This window comes from Anastrepha ludens, chromosome 2, assembly GCF_028408465.1.
Source record: "Anastrepha ludens isolate Willacy chromosome 2, idAnaLude1.1, whole genome shotgun sequence".
NCBI lineage: Eukaryota > Metazoa > Arthropoda > Insecta > Diptera > Tephritidae > Anastrepha > Anastrepha ludens.
In genome coordinates, this window is record NC_071498.1 from 150,423,407 (window position 1) to 150,435,784 (window position 12,378).

At 38.8% G+C, this 12,378-nt stretch overlaps 1 protein-coding gene across 2 annotated transcripts in view; it reads left to right on the forward strand.

Moving 5' to 3' along the window:
• The window catches only part of LOC128855582 (NADP-dependent malic enzyme), a 102,839-nt gene extending 91,332 nt beyond the window's left edge, over positions 1–11,507 (forward strand). For both annotated transcript variants that reach the window (XM_054090596.1, XM_054090595.1), the window contains 3 exons: positions 9,535–9,870; positions 9,956–11,117; positions 11,190–11,507. In XM_054090596.1, the coding sequence (XP_053946571.1) occupies positions 9,535–9,870; positions 9,956–11,117; positions 11,190–11,308 (1,617 nt within the window). In that variant the 3' untranslated portion in view covers positions 11,309–11,507. The remainder of the gene's footprint in view (positions 1–9,534; positions 9,871–9,955; positions 11,118–11,189) is intronic.
• The last annotated feature ends 871 nt before the right edge of the window (positions 11,508–12,378 follow it).

Genomic DNA, 12,378 nt, shown 5'->3' on the forward strand with positions numbered 1-12,378 from the left:
GAAGAAAGGAGCGCCCAGTGACCAGCAATGATGGAAATGAAGATTATGCAGATTGAAGTGCAAAAATAAGCGTAACGTTGCCGTAAATTAAATACAGAAGAGTCGGAAGATTTGTTAATGTAATATAAAAAAAGGAGAGTAAAAAAAGTACATAGAAATAAAAAAAGCGTTTTTAAACAAAAATCTACAATTAAGTGAACACAACACTAATTCTAAAATTACTGAGAGCCCAGCAATGCTCCGCGGAATACGTCAGCTTCTAAATTCTCTCAAGCCGTTCTGGAGAGTCCATCAATGCATATAAAAATAAACAGCATCCCCCGTTGGCCCTCATTCACTGAAATTTCTAGGATATAATTTTTCAGACTTATGCTGGAAACTGTCACCGATGTACGTAGTTCCTTACCGCAGCTCCTAAAAAAAAAAAAATAAATAATTGGCGCGTACACTTCTGTTAGGTGTTTGGCCGAGCTCCTCCTCCTATTTGTGGTGTGCGTCTTGATGTTGTTCCACAAATGGAGGGACCTACAGTTTCAAGCCGACTCCGAACGGCAGATATTTTTATGAGGAGCTTTTTCATGGCAGAAATACACTCGGAGGTTTGCCATTGCCTGCCGAGGGGCGACCGCTATTAGAAAAATGTTTTTATTAATTTTGCCTTCACCGAGATTCGAACTAACGACCTCTCGGTGAATTCCGAATGGTAATCACGCACCAACCCATTCGGCTACGGCGGCCGCAGCTCCTAGAGAGCACAAAATTAAGCAAAACTCATCCCGTAGAGAACAACTGCATTCTTTTAGTTACATATTCACACAATACACAATGTTGCCATTGATATTTTTGCTTACACACTTTTCACATCAGTTACAATTTTTCATTGTTTAATAAACCAAAGTCAAATACCAACAAATGCAAATAGTTCATTTATCTATAATTAAGATTATTCAACATTGTTTTTAAGTTATTTTAACGAAAATTAAAATTTGTCCAAGTTTATTTCGTAAATTATTTCGAAATGTACTGTTTGGCAACACTGTGTGGTGAGAGAGCAATCCTGAGAGGAATTTTCAAAAATCCTGCTATAAAATCTACGCTACTACGATACGGAAGCAAAGTAAGTTTTCATTTACATGGGGCTCTCATCAGTTTGATCGTAACAGCTGACGTCGGTGACTGTTTGCAACAATAGTATGAATGGTGAAAAGGTTTTTAGAGGTTGACTAATTATCAGACCCTTATTCGGCTCTCAGCGAATTTGTACAGAATTGTACGAAAAAAATTAACCAATGACACTTCGTTCCCGTCTGAATAACGACTGATTGGGCGAGTGTGTGAATACATGTAAAATGTGCGTGCAGAATTCGGCTGAATGTCCCAAGTAACGTCGCAGCCGAAGTACCCCTCACAGCTTTCTCTTTCACCATAGTTAAAGAGCAAACCTGGTAAACCTATCATCCTTGCTTAGTATGGAGCTTGTGAAGAAAAGTATTTTTTTTTTACATGTATGTATGTATGTGTATGCACATTTTATATTCATACACATGTACATATGAACTTACATATTTACGCAGAATTATTGAAATCGCTCTTAGAATTATGACCTTAGTAGGTCGTTATTTATTAAGTGGATTCAAAGCCAGCTGGTGGAGTAAAATAATCAGCGCCTTTAAACTATTGAAACCATAGTTTTGTCGGTGATTAAAGGGTGGCTATTACTCTCCTAGCTAATACTAGTTTACTTTGTCCAAGCTGGTTTTTTCCTGTTTGTTAATGCTCAGCTAAAGTGTACGACATAAATAAATAGTAAAATACACATTGCACTTTGCCCGACGCGTCATTTTGAAAGTTAATTGCTTTCAGCGGCGCGGGTATGGTTTTACTTTTGTTGATGTATGTACATATTTTTTTACATTGTATCAATAATTTATGTGCGCATGTTCATGCAAATACACATAAGTATGTATGTATGTACGTACATACACACACTTGTGGTCACATAATAAATTCATTTCAATTTTTTTTTTTTGCAATAATCGCAATATTTTTCGTGATACAATTTTTGCGTAATTTTTTTTTTTTTATATGGTTTCGTTGAAGAACGAAAATTTTGTAAATCAAAGTTACAAACTTTGTATAAAATTCACAAGAACAAATTTAAACAAGTTTTCATGAAAATTTTTAACTTTTTATTCAGAATTTTTTTCATTAAATTAAAAAAAAAATTCTTTAAGTTAATTTTTTTCAACTTTTTATTCAGAATTTTTTTCATTAAATCAAAAAAAAAAATTCTTTAAATTAAATTCATAAAATTATAAAAAAAAAAACAATTTTGAGTATGCAATTTTATAGCTCAATAAAGTTTAGTACAACACTTTCCAAGTTTGAAGTCGTTCAAAATTTGCGTTGATTTTTAAATTTTTGCGTAAATTTTTATTTTTTTTTTTTACTATTGTTTCGTTGGAGAACGAAAATTTTGTAAATCAAAGTTGCAAACTTTGTATTAAATTCACAAAAATTTAATTACAATAATAAAATTTAAAAAGAACTTTTTATTCAGAATTTTTTTCATTAAATTTTTTTGGAAAAATTCTGAGTATGCTGTTTTATAGCTCACTATTTTAGTACAACAATTTCCACGTTTGAAGACGTTCAAAATTTACTTTAATTTTTCAATTTTCTTTTAACATTTATTTTGAGCACTTTACCAGTATAAAGCGCATATTCAGAAGTCTTTTTTTTTACAAAAAATAAACGAAAGAATGTTTGCGTAAAAAACATTTCGAATATTGTAAGACGATAAAGTGACTGAATTATGTTGGCCCTAGTGTATGTACATACGTACACTTATCACTACTGTTCTTGACTACCACGCGCCGGTCGCACTTTCGAAAATCGCATGATTCTATTTGTATGTGTATGAAGCTATACACACACACATACATACATATATACAGAAACATATAGATATCTGTTCGCAAGTAAAATCTATAAAGCGTGAATAGATTCAAGTCCAGCGAAGGGTCACCCTGTCAGGCGCTTAATAGTTTTCCTGTGCATTATAATTATTAATTGACAAGATTTTTATAATTAAATATTCTAGATGCCCAAGTGATATTAGCTACAAATCTTCACTTTCACTGGAATAAAAAATTCAAAATTTTTATTAAATTTGCTGATTGCGCAAAATACGTAAAATAAAAATTAAAATAATCTTACTAGTACCCTCATGCATACAAATATATAAGTATGCATAATAGGGCGGGTCGATTTAAAAATCGCTCATTGCTCTGTGAAAATCGTATTCTAGGGATCAAAATAAGAAACTTTGCCGAAGGAACCATACGAATTCTGATGTCGCCCAATTTCAGAATATCACCATTTTTGGCCTTTACATGAAAAAATCAGCTAAATGGCTTTTTTTTCTTTATTTTTATTTATTTATAATAATATTTATTATTTATTTATAATAATATCTATTTTTTCTCTTAAGAAATTTATTTAGTCAGAACATATGTAAATGAAAAAATTAATTTAAGTGATAAGACGATAACCCTGGTAGCTAGAGCTTTTATCTTAGATTAATCTATAATTTTAATTATATTTTAATAAATAATAATAATAATAATAATAATTTAAGTGAGTTATAGAAAAGAAACTAAAAAGTTCGACCCAAATTGGGGGGCATCAGAACTTCTTTTTTTTTTTTGCTGGGTGAGGTAGGGTTCAAAATGCCTTCGCACTTACAGCGACCGTCGTCTACTGCGTCGTGTGGTGTGGCCACTAAAACAGTTCCTCCTCCTCTCCTGGGGAGACTCCCCTCCCGGAACTGCTTTGAACATTACTTCGGGAGAGCCCAGAACGGCGTCCATGAAAAGGACCAAATTCTAATTCACCCACGTCTGGGTCCACCATATTTGTAGCCAGCATTCATGCTATAGGCTCGTCTTCTTTTGTCTCTATCTGCGGGGCTTCATGTTGTCGGCTTATCTTCTAGTCAAGTATATTAGCATCTCTGTCCATGTCAAGTCTTTTGGCACGTAGGACTCGCTCTATATACGTGCGAATAATTTGCCAATTTTCTGCACTTTCTATCATTTTATCAGTGATGTTGTCAGCTCTTAAGGGGCCTAGTCTGCCTTCGACAGCTTTGCGATCTAGTTTCCATCTCTCACATTTGAAGAAAGTGTGATCTGCGTCGTCAATGAGTGCATCTCCGTAGATGCATTTAGTGGTTACTGACTTGCCTATGTTGTTAAGGTATTTGTAAAAGTATCCATGTCCAGATAGCATCTGTGTGGTATAATAGGTAGAGGCGAGGTACGCCGAACTGTCTGTTATACCATTTGTCTAGATTTGGTATAAGTCTCTTCGTCCATCGGCCTTTCGTCTCTGACTCCCATCGCTCTTGCCATATTTGCAGTGTATGTGCTCTAATTTGCTGCTTTGCGCTCGTTTTGGAGCGGGCGCGTGTGTGGTCTTCTATGGCGTTTGTCTCGCTCTTTTTAATTCAGAATTCATTTTAGAGGTATGGTTCCTTCGGCAAAGTTTCTTATTTTGATCTCTAGAATACGATTTTCGCAGAGCAATGAACGATTTTTTTGCCTCCCCACAAATCGACCCGGCCTAATACATAAGAATATATTACAATTTGATGCATTGTTTATTAGTACTTAACTTTATAAAAAAATGTATTTTAATTTTTCTTTACAAAAATTAGTATATAAAAAAAGCTCAATAAAGCTTTGGCTCTGCAGCCAATGCTCAAACATAATTTTAGTACTGGTACCCAGTCACTAAATAATAATAATAATAAAAATAAAAAATTACGTGACCCAAAGTACGATGAAAAAAAGTTGCTTCCTGGTCTGCATCATTTTTCCGTGAAATGTTGAAATAAAGTTGTAGTTATAGTTTGTCGAACTGGATTTTTGAATTTCCAAAAATTTAGCAATTTACGGTATTTCAAAAACGTATGCGTTTTACGTCTTAAATGTCACACTTTAATCATGTTTACAAAATTTGTTAACAAAAATATCAAAAATCCGGTTCGGCAGACTGTAGAGAAAACACTTTCGAATATTAAAAAAAAAACGCATCAAAAAATATTAAAAATTGTGTGAAAGATGGCGAAATGAAGCAACCTGCAAAATCGCCCGTCAACTTTGGCCGACTCTAAATGCTAAACGCACAGAATCTCTGCTAAGCCAAAATAAACACAGTCTTAGCACATTGATCTCAGTCATAACGGGGCACTGCCTAATAGGCAGACACGCCCTAAGGATGGGTGTGCAAACACATGACTTCTGTAGAAGTGGTCTAGATGAGGACGAGGAAGAGACAATCTCGCACCTACTGTGCCACTGCCCTGCTCTATCCAGACGCAGGTTTACTATTCTGGGTAGACAATTTTTTAATGAGCTAGAAGACCTCAGTACTATAGAAATCAGAGATATTTTAAAATTTTTGAAAAACACACACTGGTTTTAGGAGAGATAGGGACAAGCTCCCCACGCGGCATCACAATGGGCTATGAGCCTGAGTGTGTCCCACAGGACAACCGCTTCAACCTAACCTAACCTTGGCCGAGCTCCTTCGAACGGCAAATGGGTTTTTATGAGGAGGTTTTTCATGGCAGAAATACACTCGAAAGTTTGCCTTTGCCAGCCGTGAGGCGACCGCTATTAGAAAATCCTGTTTCTTCTTTTGGGTTTTTCACCGAGATTCGAACCTACGTTCTCTCTAAATTCCGAACCATCGTACTCCCGAATGGTGGTAACGCACCAACCTATTCGGCTAAACCTATGTTTGTTTATAGATTTTGAAATTCCAGCGAGCAAAAGGAAAAAGAAAATGTATTGTTCTTGTTGTTTTTGTTCTACTGCTATTATCTGTGTAATATGCCTTTCGTTGCGCAAAATATTGAATTAAATTACATAAAATACGTCTAGACTAACTGTAAAAATTGTGCCAAACATTTTTCAAGTAAAGTTGAGATCTTTAATGCAAAACAAGAAAAAAAGAGAAAATAAAAAAACAAAAAATGTTTCCATGAGGAATTTCTTTATTGAAGTTTAAAATACAAAAATAAATCTTATTTGTTTGGGAGGTTGGTTGGTTGTCATCATCGCCGTGAGTCTGCAGGCATTCCATCGTTTCATATTTATTAATGTTAGTGTTTGTTTGTGGTTGTAGGGGGGCCACAACGTTCTGCTAACTTTGCATGTGCTCTGGTCGTTCCACCTGCATTCCGTGATTTGTAGATATTTTAAGGAAGTTGCATTCTTGGTTGCACCCAGTGGTGTGAATACCGATTCTGCTAAAATGTTATTCGTGGCAGATCCCCCTCTTGCCATTTCGGCCGCTTGCTTGAATGTTCCGATGTCCCGAGACCCAGATTAAGAGAACTTTATAGTTTTCACTCAAGGTGGAAAGCCTATTTCTGCTTTGTTCCACCAGTTTAGTTGTTGTTGCATCTGAATCCAGTGATTGAATTGCAGCTGGGCTACCCGAAAGAGTAGCAATATTGCACTTAAGAGAGAAATCTGTGATTAGCAGCCTACATTAAAATCTGATTTCAAACGTCTTCATCAATTGAAGAAATATTGTGCCGCCATGAAGGAACTCCATTGCAAGCGTTCTTAGCCTTCCTAGCGTGTACCTGCGTTTGGGTTAAATAAACTTTGTTCGTGAATCCGCCTGAAAGACATTGCAAGTATTGGGAAGACACACAGATTTTCAATTTGAAGGCTATGAGAATATATACAGGCTCCGGCAGTCGAAGTGTAACCAATTAAAAAGGCCAGAAATTTAGCTTAGAAAACTACTTTTATTCAATTCAAAGTAAAAAATGTGTGAAAATAATACAAAATTAAGAATAAATTTACTTTTGCTCGATATGGCCACCTTTTCACCTTTTGTCTTGACCTTAGCCTTGAGATGGTCCATAAATGAATCACAAGCTGTCCGAATGTGACTTGAAGGTATTTTGGCCCGCTCGCGAGACTGGTGAATCTTTTAGTTCGGATTTTGCTCCCCGAAAGGGCTCAAAGAGAATATTCCATCGGATTCGCGTCTGGTGAATTTGGGAGCCAGTGTTTGGACGTTATGAAGCTCGGAACGGTTTTTTAGTCATTCTTGGTTCACTCGAGCTTTGTGAGGCGGTGTCGAATCCGTTTGAAACGTCCATGGTTTGTCACCAAAATGCTTGTTTGCCCACGGCTTCAAAGCAACCCCCCTATAATATTTCGCATTTACCTTAACGTGAGGCTCTATGAAAACGATTAGAAAGCACCTATCTGCGGTTACAGCGGCTCAAACCGTTACCTGTGCCGGGTGCTGCCTTCTGGTGGCCAATCGATGATTCGAATTCTTGTACGAACGGTCGATTAAATCGAGTTTTATGAGTTTTCGAACTGCTCAATTTGAAAAATTTTCCCATCAGAAAACACAATGTTCGGAAATTTACTGCGAATTAACTCCTTCGCTCTCTCAAGTCAGACTTGTTGCTGCTTTGGTGTGAGATCATGCGTATTTTGGATCATGGAAGACTTGACTTTGAGATCATGTTTCAGTTTGCGACGGATGCTACGATCAGATATTTTCAGTTCTTTTGCCATTTGATTGGCACTTCGTCGGGGATTTCGCTCAAGTCGCTTCTTCACTTTTGAACCATTTCACCAGACGTTGCAGTCTTTTGATGACCACCTCTATGACGTTTCGCGATGCCCCCAGTACGATAAACAAAAACTTTATTTACTTTAAGGTGCTCGAGCTCACGAACAATCGCTGGTTGTGGTTTCCCAGCCAAATATAACGCAATCACACTATGACGTTTGAAATCCATTACCGATTTTCTTTTTTCACGTTTACTCTCGGCAAAATGCATCCGTGCACTTGTAAACAATACTCTGGACTGTCATTTAGACATCGGATGCGCGGGCATCAGCTGCGGGAACGGTCTGAAGTTGGTTACACTTCGAGTGCCGCACCCTGTAAATCTTATTTAGTTTATTATAAACAAAATATTTGTCTTATATTACATAGTTATATTACAAAAAAATGCAAGCCTTCAAAGCAAACATATTTAAATATTTTTATATTGGAGGTTGAATTAGTTTTAAAGGTGACACACAGATGGCGCTATTTATCACTTTATCGCGTTGGCAATACTGAATATATATTCATGGCAAAGCCTCATCCGTAGGCTTTGTTTATCAGTATCTGTCATTTCGCTGAAGTATAAACAACGCAGTGTTTTCGTGCTCCGAGTATGTCAACTTTCGTGCCGTCGAAACGCAATTTGCGGAAAGCTTTGCTTTTCTGCTTCAATTTGAAAAAAAATACAGCCCAAGCCCGTGAATTGCTGCAGGAGGCCTACCCAGACCATACTCCGTCGATTTCAACATGTGAGTACTGGTTTCGACGATACAAAAGTGGTGACTTTCACATCGAAGACAAGGAGCGTCTTGGCCAGCCCAAAAAGTTCGAGGACGCGGAATTAGGGGAATTGGTAAACGAGGACTCGTGCCAAACCCAAGAAGAGCTTGCTGAATCATTGGGCGTTGATAAATCAACCGTTTGCAAGCGTCTAAAAGCGATGGGAATGATCCAAAAGTAAGGACATTGGGTCCCGTACGAGTTCAAGCTGCGCGACGTCGAACGGCGATTTTTTACGTGCGAATTGCTGATCGAGCGACAAAATCGGAAGGGTTTTTTGCATCGGGTGGTGACTGGCGACGAAAAATGGATCCACTACGATAACCCAAAACGCAAAAAATCATGGGGTTTGCCCGGCCACGCATCAACGTCGACGGCCAAGCAGAATATTCACGACAAGAAAATCATGCTCTGCATTTGGTGGGATCAAGTCGGCGTCGTATATTTTGAGCTGCTCCAACCGGGCGAAACAATCACGGGGGATCGTTACCGACTGCAATTGATGCGTTTAAGCCGGGCATTGAAAGAAAAACGGCCGGAAACGGTAAAAAGGCACGACAAGGTTATTTTGCAACATGACAACGCTCGGCCGCATGTTGCTCAACCTGTCAAAAAATACCTTGGAACGCTTGTCTGGGAAGTGTTACCCCACCCGCCGTATAGTCCAGACATAGCTCCCTCCGATTATCATTTGTTCCGGTATATGAGTCTCGATTTGGCGGACCAGCGGTTCTCCTCGTACGAGGCTACCAAAATATGGGTTGAGTCATGGATAGCCAAGCAGCGGCCAGAATTTTGGAGAAACGGCATCAGGAAATTGCCCGAAAGATGGGCGAAAGTTGTAGCTAGCGATGGCCAATACTTCGAATAAAATATTTTGTACCGTTTTTTCACAATAAAGCCCCAAATATTCGAAAAAAACCTTTAAAACTAATTCAACCTCCAATACATATATACAAAAAAAATGTATATTGCACTATGTTCAACTCTGAATAATTTGACTTCAAAACTTCAATAAGAATCTCAATACCCTTTATATTCAACCCAAAGCTATATTTTTTATTTATTTTATTGTTTTATTCTCTTAACTTTCAGGGTCTTGCTTTTACCGTCGAAGAACGCCAACTGTTAGGCATTCAAGGTCTTTTGCCCGCCGTTGTTAAAACCGATGAAGAACAGGTTGAACATGCACTAATCCTTTTGGATCGCCTGGAACATGATTTGGACAAGTATATCTATCTTGCCGGCCTTGCTGAACGCAATGAGCGCCTGTTCTATAAAGTGCTCGCATCTGACATCGCTAAGATGATGCCATTGGTGTACACACCCACTGTTGGCTTGGCTTGCCAAAAATTCAGTTTGATATTCCAAAATCCAAAGGGTCTCTACATTACCATCAATGATAAGGGGCACGTTTACGATGTGATCAAGGTAAGAAGTCGCTTTACATGTTTATGTAATATAGATATGCATACAAGTTTAATACTAATTTCAAACCTTCCTTCTAACCTCACAGAACTGGCCCGAAAGAGATATTCGCGCTATTGTCGTCACAGATGGTGAACGCATTTTGGGTCTTGGCGATTTGGGTGCCAATGGCATGGGTATACCTGTGGGTAAACTGTCGCTATATACCGCCTTAGCTGGCGTTAAGCCGCATCAATGCCTGCCTATTACCCTGGATGTGGGCACCAACACGCAAAGCATTTTGGATGATCCTTTGTATATTGGCCTGCGTCATAAGCGTATTACTGGCCCGGAATACGATGCCTTCATTGAGGAATTCATGCAGGCCGTTGTACGTCGTTTTGGTCGCAATTGTCTGATACAATTCGAGGATTTCGGCAATAGCAATGCATTCCGCCTGTTGAACAAATATCGTAATAATTACTGCACCTTCAACGATGATATTCAAGGTACTGCCTCAGTTGCGGTAGCTGGTATTTTCGCCTCTTTGAGACTGACCAATACATCGCTTAAAGAAAACAAAATGCTGTTCTTCGGTGCTGGTGAAGCTGCTTTGGGTATTGCTAATCTTTGCAAGATTGCGATGGTCAGAAGTGGATTGACAGAAGAGGAAGCAGTTGATCGCATTTGGCTTGTGGATAGCCGCGGTTTGATTGTGAAAAATCGCCCTAGTGGTGGTTTGACTGAACACAAATTGCATTTCGCACACCAACACGAACCGGTTGACACTCTTTTGGAAGCCGTAAAAGTTGTTAAGCCGACAATACTGATCGGTGCCGCTGCTGTGGGTGGTGCATTCACACCCCAAATTTTGCAACTGATGGCCGAATTTAATGAAAAACCAATCATTTTCGCTTTGTCCAACCCTACCAGCAAAGCTGAGTGTACTGCCGAGCAGGCCTACCAAAACACAGACGGCAGAGCTGTCTTTGCGTCTGGATCACCCTTCCCTCCTGTTACGTACAAAGGCAAAACTTTCCACCCGGGTCAGGGTAACAATTCGTATATTTTCCCTGGCATAGGATTGGGTGTTATTGCTGCGGGCATTAAAACCATTCCTGAAGAGATATTCCTGATGGCAGCACAGAAATTGTCCTGCATGGTTCAAGACGAAGACTTGGCAATAGGCAGCCTGTATCCACCGCTGGAGAAGATCACCGCATGCTCAGTCGAAATTGCTGTTGCGATTGTCGAATACGCCTACAAAGAGGGTGAGTTCGTGAGCATAAAAATTTTAGGCTGATCACTTTGTGTACTTATAACTTGACTACTTTCGTTTGTAGGTTTGGCCACCGTGTTGCCCGAACCTGAGAAGAAATGTGAATTTATCAAGACTCAGATGTACAATGTAAACTACACCCCTGCTGTGCCGGAGGTCTATTCGTGGTGTAACAAATTGTGAACGCGATAATTCCTAGGATTAACGTTCGACAAAGCAAGTGATCAACTGTGAACTGAACGCGGCGAAAAAAATGTGTACTGTGCGCCAAAATTATAATGTGTAACATTATATTCATCAATATACTTTCAAATTTAAATGTGTAAATTAAATCCTAATAAAGTAAAAAAAAAAATTAAACCTTCATATTTAAAATGAAAAACTGGCGGTTAAGAAATATTATACGTAAACAACAAAGTGCGTGAGTCCATTATTTCTTTCTCGCACGAGCGCACGTCTATTGAAAGCATTACTGCTTATTGTTCTTCCTACGAAATAAGCGATAAAGTCAACTGGAGTACATCTGTTTTCGAAAGGAAACTCCAAGAGTGTACCTAACACTGGCATGCAGATGGTTCGAGTACTCCTGAAGGCGTAGGCACTGGAATATCTGGAGGCAAACAGAGATGTCTGTGTAGATGGGTTGTTTTTGAAGGATCTCTCAGGCGAAAGTGAATGCAATCGTTAATGTGAAGAGATGAATTTAGATAGAAACCTACGAAATAAGCGATTTGCCATTCTGAGCAGCAATTAGGCAACACTTGAAGAGTAGCCATACTTTGAAATCGAGACCGAGAAATTTAATTTGCTAGGAATCGCATCCATAAGGGTCCCAAGGTCCTCATAAAGGCACTCTCGGTGGGGTTTTCATAAGGGTCCGAGGATACAGAGGTGTACCAGCGAATGAAGCAACGAATGCGTTGGGCAGGGGCTGCGGTCTCGTTATTAACCCTTCCTTGCCGTGCGATGTATCATTAAGAAAGAGCTTAGAAGCGAGGAACTAAGACTACGAAACGTAAGTTGATAAGCAGAATGTGAGACTACGCCAGTCGAAGGCCTTCCTATGAGTGTATAATCATAAGAGATTCAAACATCTCATAAGCCTCTGTGAGGACAATTTGTGAATGGTCACTGACATTGCCAAAGGTTACAGCCGATACAATAGTCCCGACGTTTCTGCGACCAATCCCTGGAAACTACAATACTAGCACCTTCTCGATAGCACACCGAGAAGTAGTAGACATCTCGGCCGA